Source organism: Amphiura filiformis, chromosome 13 (genome assembly GCF_039555335.1).
Source record: "Amphiura filiformis chromosome 13, Afil_fr2py, whole genome shotgun sequence".
In the NCBI taxonomy this organism is placed as follows: domain Eukaryota; kingdom Metazoa; phylum Echinodermata; class Ophiuroidea; order Amphilepidida; family Amphiuridae; genus Amphiura; species Amphiura filiformis.
This window is the reverse complement of record NC_092640.1, coordinates 23,736,471-23,754,017: the sequence shown is the minus strand read 5'-3', so window position 1 is coordinate 23,754,017 and position 17,547 is coordinate 23,736,471. Positions and strand designations below refer to the sequence as shown.

Sequence of the window (17,547 nt, the reverse complement as noted above, 5' to 3'; positions counted from 1 at the left end):
ATCGAATTGCATTCTGAATCTGAAGCATGTCTTTCTGATATCAAATAATTTTCATTTTTTGAAAATCACAATATAATACAAATTTTATGACAAATTATAAAAATTTGATATTTTTCAAATTTTTTGATATATAACAGTCCTCGAAGTAAATTATATAAATCTAATGACATATTCTTAAAGTGTATGTAGCAGGGAGGAAAAGCCGACGGTCAATTGAAAATTTTGACCTTTCATATTGAAGATATGGATTTTTTTCCCAAAAAGACCTAATCTTTTTTGGTGTTTTGGGAAAAAATCCATATCTTCAATCTTTAAAGGTCAAAATTTTCAATTGATCGTCGGCTTTTCATCCCACCTACATACACTTTAAGTATAAATCATCAGATTTATAAAGTTTACTTTAAGTACTGTTAAATATCAAAAATATCAATTTTAATGATTTGCCATAAAATATGTATTAAATTATAATTTCAAAAATCAAAATTATTTGATATCAGAATGACATTCTAAATATTCAGAATGCAATTCGATATGTCTGATGTGCTCTAATGTCCCACAATAAATACTGTCCAAACGTTCATACCCCAGCCCTTAATTGCAAGCATCCAACCAAGGCCAATCAATTAGATGTACATCCTTGAATCACAATTGTCATTTTAAAACCATGTCTCGCCTGTCAAATATTACACATTACAAGCATCTTTCAGAAGGATTATTTAATCTTCACATGAAATCATTCCTGTCCCGGTACATCCCTTTTTAAAGGGTTTTTTTATTTATAATACATTTGAGAAATGACAAATGTTTATATCAAACCTGACCTAGAAAAGGGGTAATTTTTATGTAGAGACCCATATTTGCAGCACATCACTGAATGGTTGTTTGTACTGAGTGCAGAGTACCCCCATCTTAGAAACAGCGAAGTACTGTACAATCATGTATAAAGCAAAGCATTGCATCATGGGATACATTCAACTCATTCTCCCTCTCTCTATTAACATGTATCAGCTAACAAAATACCCAACATTGGGTGCATAGAAATTCAATTATAAAGGGCTGATTGCAGTATAATATATATGGCAGTTTAGTAAGAAAATTCAATTAAATATTCAATATTGTGTTAATAACGAGAGGTTTCAGACCAGGTAATTAATTAATTCTTATGCATGCAGCGTTCTTTACATACAGCTGTATGTGAGGGTGTTTGTAAGTGGATCACAAGCAGAGCAGATATTTCAAGTAGGGTTATTTTCAGGTACTTGGCTAGAAAATCCATGACTTAAGGCACATTTGACATGGTTAAATAAGTGCTTTGTAGGAAATTTGTCAGTCGGTTTGGTTGTTTTCAGATTAATTTTTGAAAAAAATAAAGCTTACCTCATCCTGTGTTTTAGAATGAATATGTTAGATAAGAATTAAGTTTGGGACTGCTCTTAAATTCAGACATTACAACAAATTTTTGAAATTGTTTTAATAGCATTATTATTGTAGGTAAAAGAATTTTGAAACGAGCGAGTTGCAATTAAAATAATCTTACATTCCTTTGTCAACTTTTTGAGGAAAGATCCAAAAATAAGAGTGGATCTTTTCTCAGTTACATCCCAACAAGTATAAAATAGGCTTACATATCATCATGAATTTGTGCAAGTCATTTCATTTGGAAAAATTTCTTTTTGCAATTTTCTGAAAATAGGAATATTTATTATACAGTGTATATAACAGGTATATTTCATGGTGTGTAGTCATGCGCATATTTTGGGGGGGCTTTAGCGCCATAGCCCGGGTAAAAGCAGGGAGGCGAAAATGAAGGCGGCAAAAACAGGGCGGCAAAAAGCGAAGGGGCGGCAAAAAGAATTGGTAAATAAAATTTGCTCTTCACTTTTGAAAAAATGGTACTATCGACAAAATGTGTTTTCAAACGACCGAGAAAAAAATTGGGTCAACCTTTTCGGGCTGTTGAGGAAGGGGCGGCAAAATTGAATTTTCTTCAGCCCCCTGGGGTTGGGGTGGCCACGGTACGCCACTGGTAGTCTTAAGGCAACATTGACTAGTTTCATTTAAGTTAAGCTTATCTTTCACATTCTGTGTTTTAGAGCAGATTTGTTAGGTAGGCCCATGATTATCATTAGGCCAGTTAGGATTAGCATTGGGCTCATAATTAGCATTAAGGTTAAGATTAGGCTTGAACTTAGGGTAATAAGTGATTTTTTCATGGCAGGCAATAATTATTCGAAGGTGATATACTGACAGGCATTACCCTGTTATTATTTTTCCAGTAAACAATTAATTAAGCACTTTTACTCAAACTACTAACACATCTTAGGCATATTAATGCAACAAATAGATTATAATGATCAAATACTGCATCATGCTGACATAATATGTATTCCTTAATTTCGGAAATAGGTGCATTCCATGAGGATAATTATGGTGAAGTGCATTAGAAGAGGAACTGATGCTTGATGATTTCCATGCAGATATTGTTGACAACTATCCAACTTTGCATCCTTTTTGTTGCTGATACCATGCATTCAAGACAAACCCATGCTTGATGATCATGCAGATATTGTTGACAAATGTCCCATCATTTTCATTGATGATCATGCAGGCAAGATGACATTGTTTTCAGCAGTCCACATGCACATCCACATGCAGGTGGGTGGATAATTTGTGGATGAATAAAGTTTATCTGACTAGAAACTTCGTGCAGAATGTGACTCGTAGGTGCATGCTTTGTAAACTTGATTTACATATTACGTATAAGAAATCAAAATTTTCTTGAAATATATCATGTGAAAAATAATATGGTCATCGATGAATAGAGTTTATCTGACTAAAAAACGTCTTGCAGGATGTAACTCATGGGTGCATGCTTTGAAGGTGTAACTGATTTGCATATTACGTATAAGTAATTAACATTTTCTTGAAACATATACAGTCATCGATGATTAAAGTTTATCTGACTAGAAACTTTGTGCAGGATGGGACTCATGGGTGCATGCTTTGAAGGTGTAATTGATTTACATATTACGTATAAGAAATTAACATTTTCTTGAAACATATACAGTCATCGATGATTAAAGTTTATCTGACTAGAAACTTTGTGCAGGATGGGACTCATGGGTGCATGCTTTGAAGGTGTAACTGATTTGCATATTACATAGAAGAAATCAACATTTTCTTGAAACATATTATACGGTCATCAAAAAATAAAGTTTCTCTGACTAGGAACTTTGTGCAGGATGTGACTTGTTGGTGCATGCTTTAACGGTATAAATGATTTTGCATATTATGTATCATGTCCCTGAATATGAAACATATTTTATACATGGATAGTGCTTACCATGCTTACTAATCACAGGTGCCATGCTAAATGACAAGATGTGCAATATATCCATGCATATAATAGACATAAGATTTCTCTACCTCTAATCACGTTAAGTTTCGCAGTGCACGTCACCACGCCAGCACGGTTCTCCGCTTACACACAATCTTTCCAGTATCCTCCGGGAAAGCTTCGTTGAGCTCCAACACAGTCACGCCCTCGTGGTATGTGATTTTATACTCCGGCGCATCTTCGATGACTTCGCCATCTTTCAACCACACTACGTCCGGCATAGGTACGCCTGTCACTTCAGCTTCAAATACAGCTGGGAGGCCTTCTTTTACAGTTACAGTCCGTGTCGTTTCACAAACATAGGTGGCACAAGATGCTCTTTGGGTCTCTCCGGGGCGCTCTTTGGGCTTCGGTTTTTCTCTTGGTTCTCTTGGTGGTTTGTCTACTGTCATTTCAATCTCAATTGGTTCTGGTTCGCGAGTATCTTCGACATCCATTGTTGCCGTACTTCTCCCTCGAGAATGACGTTCTTGCGGACCTTTCATGGATAGTGAGGTTGTTTCTCTAACGCGCCTTCTTACAGTTGTAACCTCCTCTGTTGTTGGCTCTTGTGGCTTGGGCTCCTCTGGTGGAGCACCTGGTGGAGGTGGCGGTGGTTTATCAAATTTGATTTCAATTTCCGGTCTCTCCTGAGGTGGTAGTTCCATGGAGACCTCTGTCCGTTCCCGTGGTTCTGCACGTTGAAGCGTTGTCTCAATGGTTTCTTCTGTCCTCTCTGTTGTCTCGACCGTCTCTTCTGTTCTCTCTTCTGTTCTCTCGATGGTCTCAATCTCTTCTATGATTTCTGTTATGTTAAGCATTGTGAAGTACACATATATAGCTAGGACATCACATTAATAAGCTTCTAAATGGTACTAAATAGAGCAAAAATCAGGTTTCTGTGAAATGGACTATTGAGTCTAGACAAAATCTAGAAACACTTTTCTAGCAACAAATAGACAAAACAAATTTATCAATCCAAATACCCTACTTTTTATCATGAAATCAAAATTTACATCCTTTTTCCACCATATTTTCCAATAATTCTAGTTTTGAAATAAAGAGTAGAATAATATTTTGATAGTTATCTTATTTTGGAATATTCTAGAAACACTGTTCCATGTTCACAGAAAAACTGACTTTTGCCAAGTTTGCAAGTATATGTAGCACATTTGTTATTCATAAGGCACAGTAAGCGACACGTTTAAGTCTCAGCATTATTCAGCATATTAAAAGGGCATCAGACACTCAATATACCTTGTTTTTCATCCTTCGGAGGTTCCTTCTCTTTTTCTTTAGCTGTGTCTGTCGATACTTTGAAATATTCACATAAATGAGTGTTATTACTGGAAGCCTTAGTGTATTTCTTTTTCTTTAATATAATACACATCATACACTCAAGATACCCTGCTTAACCCCCTGAGCACTACCTGCTGATCTAACATTGCATGCCTCTAATTGGTCAATTACATGATATCTTCACTTTAATCACCAATCAGACTGGAACTTTGCAAATAATTCACTCCAATTTTTTTATGTGGTGAAATTATTCTAACAAGGTTGCTGATTGGTCCAATTGATAATGAAAACATCTTTTTGACCAATAGACAGGTAGTTCTCATAGGGTTAAAGTTCTGATTTGTTCATAATAGGTAACTTCATGCAAGCTATATTCACCAGGGCTGGTGAGAGCTCTCTCACGCCCCAGGGCTTGTGAGAGCTCTCTCACGCCCATGGGTAGATACATATTCAAATATGACAATGGGGTAGTCCAGTTGAAATACATACACCCCCTATGGAAGACATGCCCTTTATCTCCCACACAGGGGGTGTAGATTTCAAATGGAGTCACCAACTCAGGTAACCCCATTTGAAGTTCACACTCCCTGTGTGGGAGATTTAAAGTCATGTGTTCCATAAGGGTGTATGTATTTCAACCGGAATAGCCCATAATTATAAGTAGCGGGACTGATCAATAGTTATACTGGGTAGGAAATGGGGCCATTCAGAAGAGGCCGTTTTTTTAGAAAAAGAAAAGGACATGATTATGTAGGAAAAACAGGAATACAGGTTCAACCAATTAATATTGATCAGTCCCTAGAGATGTATTAAAGATAACACATTCTTCAAGCAAATAAGCATGAAGTGCACAAAAGTGTCATCCAAAAGACAATTTAACAAAACAAAACAAAATATTAGATATAGGTTAACTGTAAGCCCTGGATGTGGGGTACATTGGGTTTATATACCTCTCAGGCTATTCAAAGTCCTTTGAATAGCTTGAGAGGTATATAAACCCAATGTACCCCACATTTCAGCAGTTTACTCCTCTATCAAGATCATGGGGTGTGAGACAGTCAGCAGATTTATGGACCACATTTGAAGACACATTTTAATTCAGAAACTAAGATGTTTCAATAAATTTGATCAACCTGTTGAAAAAATAGGCCAAACCCTTACTCTTATTTTCCAAATATAAAAGCTAGACATACAATGTTTGATTGGTGAATTATTCATAAAGTGTGTTAAGATGAATGTAGTATCAAAGAGATAATGTCAGCTATACTAAGTTAGGGACCTACCAACATTTATGCCAAGGAGATTTGGGAATTTAAGGAAGAACACAGTAAAAGGGAGGGAAGGACAGAAAATGCTAAATGAACAAAAATCAAGGATAACTCTCCTATTCACTCTGTCAGAAATATTACAAAAATGAGGAATGAACATATTTTTTCAAGAAGAAAGGGGAAACAAAAAATGTTAATTGTAAAAAATTGGAAATAAGTAAGAGGAAACTCAACATTTTGTGGCTGCACGAGAGGGAATCTAGGTAAAAAAATTTTGTGGTGAAAAAAATTCGCAATTCCCTCTTCATAAATATTGATTAGCCCCTTACTGGCAAATGAGGCCACAATGTTCCACTAAATATTGATCTGAAATTAAAGGGCCCTGCTCTAGTTTTTCAAAATTAGGTTACTGTAAATATTTGAATAGTCAGTTTTCAACTTCACACCATTTAGAGGCACATTGTTTCAGAAGAAAATATTTACAGGACTTAAAATAACCTGCAAGAAGGGCTGTTAACACATTATTGATGTTTTGGAGAAGTACCGGTAAAACCATCCAATTAAAGGCCCTTCTCCCAGTTTTCTAACATTTGTGAATTGTAAAAGTATTCATTGGCTTATGAAGATTTTCAACATTGGGGGGCTGACCAAACAAAAAATTTTGGTGACCCATCCAGGAGAAGGGGTGCCTGAGGGGGGTTTACCCCCTTGGTGTCAAGAAATTTTGCAAAAAATAGGTCAAAAACACCCATTTTCCCGGTATCTGGTCACATTTTGTTTACTTTATCGGGACTTATTGGGGGGGGGGCTGAGCCCCCAGATCAAAATTATTGAGGGGCTGAGCCCTCGCAAGCTCCCGGTTCCTAAGTCTATGGTGTTGTTGACACAAATGCACAACAAATTTAATCTTAGCTTCAGCCTGAAGGAAATGGAAAGATGTCAGGATATCATTCAGATATGAGCATCATGAAATAAGACTATGGACCACAATGGCCTCATCCCAATGGCATAGTTCAATAACCTCAATTAAACACCCATAGAGCAAAATTTGACCTCAAGTTGCAGAGTATGAGTTTTTGTACCCAGATTTTCTAAGGATATTCAATGAATGTACAAATATATTGGGGTTAAAGAACTGTGCCCTGATAGATGAGCATGTTGTGGATCCTAGTGTAAGTAAAGTTCACAACGGATCAAAACAAAAACAACATCTGCAGGATCATGGTTCAAATACTACATACGTCACAAGAAATGGCGTTGTTCCAACATGGCAACATACTGAAGAGGCACCATGTTGATGAAGATGACTCTTTATCACATTAAAGGTGTTTGTTTCAAGTTACTGACAAACTTCATATTAAAGGTGTCTGTTCAGACTTGCTGACAAACTTCACATAAAGGTCTTCATTCAAATTTCAGTCACAGCCCCTTTCCCGTGACCATAGCGCAAGTCCACTTATCACAAAAAAGTCCAGTGCCTGTCAGTGCCCATTGTCTAGTGACTTTGACGCACATCCACATGGCTATCGTGAAAGTCCTGCGACCATGGATGAAAGCAAGCCTTGTCAGAAATGCCTGAAACTGCTTCAACATTGCCTAAAAATGTGAAATTCCTCATTCTTTTGCACATGGAAGATCTAAGCAAAATGTCTAAAGTCAGGCAAATGCCTGAAAACTTCAGTACATCCATGGGCGACAACCCCAGAGAAGGTATATATCATTTTTTCATGATGGGTATCATGAGCAAAACCTATATCCACCATATGCATTGTTTTTGGAGGGGGACTAAAGGTTTGGCAATTTTTTAGGGCAAATAGCCGGGGGCAAATAGTACCTTAGAAGCACAGTTGTTGCATCATGAGTGTGAAAAGTAGATCTCAGTGCAAGAAGTGCCAGAGCAAATTTGTTGCATTATGTATAATTCAAACATTACATAAGTGACGCACATTGTATGTTCTGACAACTGACAAGACACAGCAAATAAAGTACACTTCAGTGAAACGAGACCCCGGGGAACGAGACCAACTAAGCAAACCACCCACACACCATGATAGATTAGACTTGAATGTGACTGAAATCAGCTAATGGACATTGACACATCTTGCACTAAGGTATTCAATATACACAGTAAGGTGAAATCAACACAGGTACCTTTAAGGGTTATCTAAATATCACACACATTTGACACATCCTTTAACCACATAGAGAAGAAGAAGGGCATGAAAGGCAAAGAAAAGGGTTTGCACATTCACTAAGATCTGAAATGGGCTATTCCAGTTGAAATCCATACACACCCTGTTGAAGACATGACCTTAATATTCCACACAGGGAGTATGAACTTTAATGGGATTACATGAATGGATGACTCCATTTAAAATCTACACTCCCTGTGTGGAAGATTAAAGTCATGTCTTCTACAGAGGGTGTATGGATTTCATATGGAATAGCCCAATATGCCAATCTGTCAGTTCTTCAGTTTAATGCTCTGCATGCTAGCTATAGCCTTCAACATAAAAATACCAAGTTTTTAAAATATTTTCTCAAAATATCAAGAGCTATCTTAAGAACCACTGAACCAATACTAGGCTTGTTTGTACTCATTTTAATGCATTTTTCATGCTGATTCCAAATATGGTCATGGAAATGTACAATTCTGAAATTTGTAAAGAAAAATTGAAACTTGTCATCTGCAGTCAACACCTGCGTTGAGAGGTTTAACCACATAGAGGAAGAAGGGCCTGAAGAAAAGGGTTTGCACATTCAGTCAGATCTGAAATAAGTGAATCTGTCCAGACTCTGTTCTTTAACTCAACATGCTTGTACATTAACTGAATGACATTTAAATTAATTGGGTACAAAAACTCAACTCCACAAAATGAGGTCATATCTTGACCTATCACATTTGAATGGGTGCCATTGAACTTTGTAACTGGAGGTGAGATGATTTAGAAAGTGATGTGGTTACCTACTTGTACATGCATAACACATATGCTATGTAAAGGTCTCATGAAAGGTTTCACATCACGGCTAGGTATTCAATTTACAGGAAGGCCCTATATCAGAAGGAGTTTCAACTTACGGTTGCCTGGACTAAATAAAAACAAGTCAACAAAAACAATATCTATAACCTTAAAGCAGACACTATCTTAAAGTAAGAACAACAATTTAAGTAATGAAACCTTCATAAAACCCCTGGTCACCTGAAGGGGGTTCTCCCTGGTTGAAGGTATTTGATTTTGGGGTACCTTTTCAGCAATTTTGGTATATCGATGGGTGGGTTTTCAGCGGAGACCAATGCGCCCAATTGGGTGCATTTAGGCAAAAGTGCCTCTAAAAGTGCCCAATTAGAGCAAATTTGGGTGTTTTTTTTGTAAAAAATTGGTATACTGATGGGTGACAAAAACAGCAAAAATTAGGTATAGAGAAAGTTAGCATCCAAAAGTCTGTGTGGCACATCCCCATAAATTTGTTTGAAGAACCCTACCCGGTCATGAAACAACTGGAAATTTCAAATTGAGATGCACAGCTGTGGAAGTGGAAGGGGAACGTTTTTTGGGTGTAGTTGGTTTTGAGGGGTGTTGATTTGTAAGTTCTTCAAATCTATCGAATGTTTTTTTATGATTTTTGCCAAAAACCTGAGGCACTGAGCTCTACCAAGTGGTGTAGCCATTTAAATATCATCAGGGTGTCCAGCATTCGGGGGGTGGGGGAGGGGAGCAAGAGGAGGGCAAGACTACTTATGCAGGTTGAGCAGCTGCCCCCACCCCCACCCCCTTCACCTGGCTACACCACTGGCTCTATGTTTCCTCCGGGTACACTGTTAGAATTAAAGCTACCCTGTGACATCACTCATACTATGTTTGTGAGTGCTAATATAGGAAATTAAGCAATTCTCTTGCTATTAAAGGTCATTGTTTGTCATAAACAGAAAAAGAAATTAATACCTGAATTCACCTTAGGGGTAGAGAGAACAAAAGTAAAGAACAATTACTTGATTGCTATATATATCAATCTTTTTATAGATGCAGTCATTTGAGTGACAATAGCAGAGATTTGATCAATTGTAATTGTATCAAATTTGCTCCTTCCAAAGGTTATCAAATGTCACTTGAGGTAAGAAAATTGTGAGTGATTTTTTTAGAAGCAGAGGCACAAACTGTCACAGGCGTCGCCTAAACAATTGCCTTGACATTAAGTGATACTTCAGTGCAGAAATGAAGAGATACACTACAGACCAAAACCTGTGTAGTATCACCTCTTTAGGTAGCACCTCACGATGGTGCAGTAGTGAAGGCTTTTAAGTCATAATTGTGAGGTAGCTTGTGCTCACGGGTTCGAGCCCCTGTAGTGCCAACATATTGTGCACATGGGAAAGACACTTTTCTTTGATTGGCTCACTCCTCCCAGGTGAAATGGGGAGCTGTTATGGGATAAATACAATCTTAGTGCCACAAGGAGCTGTGCTACGGTTGCAGAAAAAATTGATGAAGTGTGCTGGTACCCTACGATAAAGTGTATATTAAATCATTTATTTTTTTACAGAAGCAAATAAAAACAAATCTATAACAAGCCACAATTTGAGCCTTTTATAGCAGAAAAGCTGTTGTACTTCAGATAAAATCAAATCCAGCAACTGAGTGAAAGTAAAAATTCGGCAAATAAAAGTTCTCCAATTTTCCTAGTCCTAGAATTTTCTACTTGTCTCATCTCATAAGAATGAGTGCAGGTTGTCTATATGCCTTCCCATAATCATTTGCCTGCATTACTTACCCAAAGTTGATTTTAACACCAATTTTCATCCAAATGTGGCGGTTTTCAAGAGCTTGAGTAAAGTAACTTAAGGCACTGTAGGGCATGTTGGTGCAGAGCTGTGCAGCAGTCTAAGACATAATTGCGAAGTAGTTTGAAGTCATGGGTTCAAATCCCTGTGGTGTCAACATGATGTGCACTTAGCACAAATACACAGGAAGTGTAGACGAAGGATTTATATAATTTTAGTGGAATTATAGCATAGCATTGTGGGAAACCAGATTCTCTCCTACAACATCTTCACTGCTAATGCTCTGACAAATCCATATTGACACATGTATACCATAGACAGCTATAATATGCTTAGATGACTATGCTTGATTTGAAAAGAAAACAGCACTTTTCCTTTTTTTAGTTCCATACATAGACACATGAGATGTCTTCATTCAAAATACTGCTGGTACTTCCAAAGATCCAGTTTGGGCATAATACAATTCCAGTTGACATCCATACACACTCCCATGGAAGACACGACCTTAATCTCCTACACAGGGGGTGTAGATTTCATAATTAATGGAGTCACCCATTCATGCATTCAGGTACATAACTTCATTTGAAATACATCCTCCCTGTGTGGAAGATTAAAGGCTTAATGTACGATTTCCTTCAAATTTTAAATTTGTCATTATATACTCAAAATGCTGAAATAATACTAGTAATAATGATCGGGAATGGTTTCTGTCCATTTTGAGCTGAAATAACGAGGTAGCGTGAAAGAAACACTGCTTGTTATTTTGGCCGTTTAACACACAGTTCTATGGGGACATAAAGTCATAATTTCTTGAATTATGACTTTATGTCGAACTTTGCTCTGTTTACCTACAAACACAACAAATTTGGCTGATTCCATTTAGGTGCAAGTTGTGACATGTGTAAACATTACAAATATGCCACAAAATCAGGTTTGAAAAAAATTAACCAAATTCATATTATAAGATCGTACATTATGACTTTAAGGTCATGTCTTCCATAGGGGGCGCGGCGTATATATTTCAACTGGAATAACCCCATTAGATGTTGGAGTCTCTATTAAAAGCCATACAACATTAGAAAACATGTTGCTGTTTACACATAGAATATAAATTAATGGTGAAGAAGATTAAACTGTTACTCAAAGCGTAAAATTTTCTCACCTGAGAGCTTTAGGATTGAAGCACTATTCCTTGTTCACTCGGTTATTGGACTGGCGATTCATACTGGTCAGACACTGTAGGACCGTGATATGCGTCACATGTCTGGCTGAGTTGTGTGCTTAATATTAATTACTGTTGAATTAATAGACTTCAGTGCTGTCTGAACCAACCATTTCAAAATCCAAAACCAAAGCTCTGACATGTTTACCACAAGAAACATGTGAACATTTGCTGTATTTCCACAGGGGTTGAATTGATGACAATTTAAATTGGTAAAATAAATCTTCTGCTCTGGGACACAAGACTCAGAATAAAGACGAGGAAAAATTACCAGAATAAGACAAAGAGCACCTGATTCTCAGACATGAATATCTTATTGATAATTCCAAATCTGTAGTTTGGTCATTGTGGAGGCTTGATGGATACTTAAACCGTAATTCTAATGTGGAATTGTTTCTTCTTCTACTGCTGACTATCACACACAGATACTTCTTCATAAAGACAAGGAAAAATCACCAGAATAAGACATTAAAGAAAAAGAGCATCTGATTCCCTAACCTGGCTTATTTCATATTGTAAGGAATTGATAAATCTAAACCCATAATTTGGTTATTGTGGAGATTTGATGATCAGTGTTCAACTTTTAAGACTTATTCATTTAAAGTTGTATTTTTACTGTTTATGAGTTTTCTGTGTTACTTGTTAATATTTGAGTGACTATATGGGTTTTTGCCAGTTTTTGCCAGTTTTACCGGCAAAATCCTGTTTTTGCTGGCAAAATCCGAACACTGCTTAATTCCAATGTGTAATTGTTTTAATTCTACTGCTGACTGTCTCACAGTGACAGGGATGCTTCATCATATTAAACACAAAAGTTGATTTTCTTTCCAAACTGGGACATGAGGCTAAGGATGTATTGCCAGAATAAGACACTCCCTGATCTGACTTTTTGTATTGTGCAATGTGGAATTGCTTTTCCTTCTACTGCTGACTGTCTCACATGATGCTTCTTAACAAAAACAGGTGATTTTCTTTATATTATTATTGGCACTTCTATAAAATAATGCGGCTCAAATATAACCACAATAATAATGCTACCAGTGTAAAAGTAACATAAGTTTGATGAAGGAACATTGGGCTATTCCAGTTGAAATCCATACACCCCCATACAAGACATGACCTTAATCTCCCACACAGGGACAAATGAGTTTACCTGAATGGTTGGACTCAATTTGAAATCTACACCCCCTGTGTGCAGATTACAACCATGTCATCCATAGGAGGTATATGGAGTTCAACTGGAAGAGCTCATTTTGGGGCTTCCTCAAATTTTGTTGGGCAGTAGATTTTGAGGCTTACCAAAAATGTAAATTTTTACCTCTAGATATTGCTAATTTAGAATTGAACTTTGAACTATGACCTTACCTTCTACATAGAGCATAGCTTTGCATGTTGCTTCTCCGACCTCATTAACAGCCAAGCATACATACTCTCCTTCATCCTCAGGGATGACCTCAAGCAGGGTCAAAGTGCATGTGCCCTCATCAAAGATTATCTCATACTCTGGCTCATCCAGGATCTCAGAACCATCAACAAACCATCTGACCTCTGGTGGAGGGTTACCAACGACGATGACCTCAAAGGTCACCTCGGCGCCATCGGTAACTACGGTGTCTTCCATAATTTTGGTAAAGTAGGGAGCGATGAATTCTTCTTCATAACTCATTTCACTCACACTGATTTCACTGACTTCAACAAATCGCTCTTCGGTTGTGGTTTCTGTGACTTCGGTGACTTCAACACTCCTACTGACTTCAATGATTTCTTCAGATTCAGGAGCAGCTATAGTAAAGTAAAGAGAAATTGTAGATGATTATTAATAAGGTACGGTAATTATCATTTTGGAGAGTGGTGCATGAGGGTGTACCAAATTCAGTGACACAAGCAGAAGATATATACATAAGAATTCAATAAAGTACAGGTTATGATCCATTTGAAAAGAGGTTCACAACATACTGGTGCAACACAATTGCTGTAGTTAATTTGAATAATCCACATATAGATATTGAAAGATTTTTTTTCAGTAATGTCAGTTACTTGTGACAAAATATCAAATTAAAATATCACATGATGTTAAGCCGACATTACTTAATGTTAATAAACCAAATACCTTTATATAAAAATACACAAAATATATGCAATATATGATAATATAATGTATGTAAAATAGGCTTATAGCAAGTATAATTTGCCAAGCCAATGATTCCTATTTAAGCACTGCAGTATATATATCTTACCATACCCAAATAATCCTGCATAGGTTTAAGCATGTAAGCATGTATGATAAATAGATAGCAATGATAAAATATGTAAAAAAATACATGAATAATATATAAATATATTGACATAAATGATGAAATGTTTAAGCTATATGATTATCATATGCGACTCCTCGCCACAACTGAGCCCGGATGTCGCCAATCATCATTTTTGAGATATTCAACCAAAATATTCGGCTTGAAATTAGCTTTAAAATGATGTATATCATGTCTATAGTACTTGACATTTAAGTAGTGAAAAATCAATAAAACAGTCAATAAATCCTTTCTTTCCTATTGTTTATTGTTAAGTTCGATGGAGCATATCTCAATAGTGGCACTGGCGACATCCGGCTCAGTTGTGGCGAGGAGTCACATATGTATATTGTATTTTGTTATTATGTCATTATTAAAGTTATGTAATTCACCACAGCTTTGATTTTGTGTGTATATTACATTTAGATTTTAGGTAGAAAAATTCAAAGGAGGATATAACTTTAGTTATAGGGATAAAATAATGTATCTGGACATCATCTTAAACAATAAAACTTGACCATATATACAGATATCAATAGTTTAGTGCAAAAATGCCCTATCTTGCAATAGCTGTTTAAGATTATGTTTAAGTTAAGATGATGTTTACAGCTAGCCCTCTTTTGTGAATTTTGATCCTAAGGACTTACTAGACAGACACAATGGCTGAAAAAAATTATTTCTAATGATGACAATCTGGCTAAATTCAAACAAAAATAACCAAATTTATAATGTTTTTGCTATTGCAAAATATTTTTCATGGGGGAAATGGACCTAAGCTCCAGTTTATTTTGAGCATTGATAGAGACTTTTCTTACTCTACATATTTGGAAGGAAGGCCCTATGTGCAATAGCTGCCCTATAGACATTTGGTAATATCTGCATTACATATTGTACACAATCTAAAACTATGACACCTGGCAGCTATTGCAGATGGGATCTTCTTGCAATAATCCCTAGATATGATGTCTACAGACCTAAAATAATCCTTTCTGAGCAATGCCACCTGTATTAAAATGTCTCTATCTCCCATTGTTATTCGCTGTCGTAGTGCACGTTAGAATATGACCATTGCTAGGTCAACTGGATCACGAACCACTGATCGAAATGATCACAACACAAGGGCACAAAACCTATGGCATATCAAAATTTGGAACAGGTGTATGAGCCCAGGCTTGGAGCAGTAACCAATGGTTACTAACGTGCACTAAGACAGCGAATATCATTGTAATGAATGGTATGTCTTTTAAAGCTTTATTTCAGTATTGAGTATGCCTTATATATTAAGCAATAGCATATTGAAGCAAAGTACAAGTACAATAGCTGCATCAGAATTATTATCAAGCTTTTAAAGCTTTCATTCCATATGCTGCTATAAACAACGACATGACTCAAGGAGCTTCAATTCAAAGTGATACAGACTGGCAGTCTTTTACGGGATGGATTCAAAATCCAACTACCGGCACCCTGGCAGAACCAGTGGTTTAACCTCATTCTATTGTTCAAGACAACTGAAACCAGGCCCAATTGCTGGTTCTGTTAGGGTGCCTATGGTCAAGCGACGGTTGGGTTTTGAAGCCATCCCTATCATTTTTTCATTTATATTTGATTTTCACAGATAAAAAAAGTGACCATAGTGGAACCAAAAAAGACACACAAAAAATACAAGAAATTGTGAACAAAAGTTAAGAATTGCAAGATATTGAAACATGATGACAATATATTACAAGGTCCCTGTGAGAAACATGTGCTACCTTTCACACCAAAATTGTGAATTTTGACAAATATTCAAATAAAACAAAGCATCCATCAGTCAGAACACCCCATAACCCATTCAGTTTTACCATACTGAAAAGATATTTATAGAGTACCAAAGATATAAGAATCAGCAACACACTGATACACCTGTGCATATAGAAGTCAAACTATGTATGAGGGAATGAGGTTGTGATAAGACCTAAGATGTGTACATTTATAGAGAATTATAACAATTGTATATTGCTGTCGAAAGTGACAAATCTTGACAAGAAAGATTACCCTGGAAAGTCCCGGAAATTGTGTTTGTGTTTACAGTTAGTCCAATGACAACACTAAATTGAAATGATGTTTTATCAAAACACAATCTAGATTTGGTTCCAATGAGAAAGCTATGGATGAAATTGCTCATTTGTTACACATCTTTGTAGTAACTTTTTCCCCCAAAAAAGTTTGTGACAAATTTGGGTTCATTTTGGTAAAAAATCAGTAAAGGGATGGTTTTAAAACTCAACCACCTGTCGACTGCCCGTGCCCTGGCAGAACCGATGGTTTAACTGTGTTCTATTGCTCTGCCGGTCTGCTAGGGCACCAGCAGTCAACTGGCAGTTGGGTTTTGAAGCTATCTCTATAGTTGAAAGTTCTTGCTGTTGGGTAAACTTGACTGATCATTATCACAAAGGGCTATTCAAGTTGAAATCCATACACCCTTTATGGAAGACATGACCTTATTCTCCCACAGGGGGAGTGTAGATTTCAATTGGAGTTGCCCATTCAGGTAACTGCATTTGAAATTCACTCACGCTTCCTGTGTGGAAGATCAAGGTCATGTCTTCCATGAGGTGTATGGATTTTATCTGGAATAGCCACACTAGTGTGAAATGGTGGAATTTGTGTAAAATGTAACATTGTGTGAATAAATGTAACAAAATGGAGATAAAACAATGGAAATTTCTGTGCTGTCAATGTCTGTGCATCAAGTGTGTGATGTGAAAAACAAATAGGTGTGATCTGTGACACAGGTGCAGAGTGATCAATTAACTATACTCAATAACAAATAAACTTGTCTGGTGGGTTAATCAACAGGTAAACTGCCTATACAAATTACTGGAAGTGAACCAGTATACTCAACAAAAAAAACATGTCTGGAGAGGGAGGTATTTTCAACAAGCAAAATGCCTATATTAATCACTCAAAGTGAATTAGTATACTCATATAACAAATAAACCTACGTGAAGGGTATTCATGAATCAATGGAAGTGAACCAGTATACTCAATAACAAATAAACCTGGCACTTCCAATGAAATAGCACTACCTTACAGGGACCGATGGTTAAGTTCTGATACCTTCCCTCAGAGGTGACACAAAGTTTTAGTTGACAATCATTTACTATAAGTTCATTGTGAATCTGTATATATTTGAGTAGTTCAGAAAATATGATTGCCAATAGAATGGAACAAAGACAGGAGCGCATATCCAGAAACGGACTATACCATTTTTCACCCTGACGTGGAAGTGACGTAATGCATTGAGGCAGCTGTTTTGCGCACTTATT

General features: G+C 36.6%; 1 protein-coding gene across 1 annotated transcript in view; it reads right to left on the bottom strand.

The window, feature by feature from the left end:
• Positions 1-17,547, bottom strand: part of LOC140167512 (titin-like) — a 281,497-nt gene that overhangs the window by 110,628 nt on the left and 153,322 nt on the right. Inside the window, exons 10-11 of the mRNA XM_072190818.1 lie at positions 13,311-13,727; positions 4,634-4,690 (exon numbers count right to left, since the gene is read on the bottom strand). Coding sequence (XP_072046919.1) covers positions 4,634-4,690; positions 13,311-13,727 — 474 coding nt within the window. The remainder of the gene's footprint in view (positions 1-4,633; positions 4,691-13,310; positions 13,728-17,547) is intronic.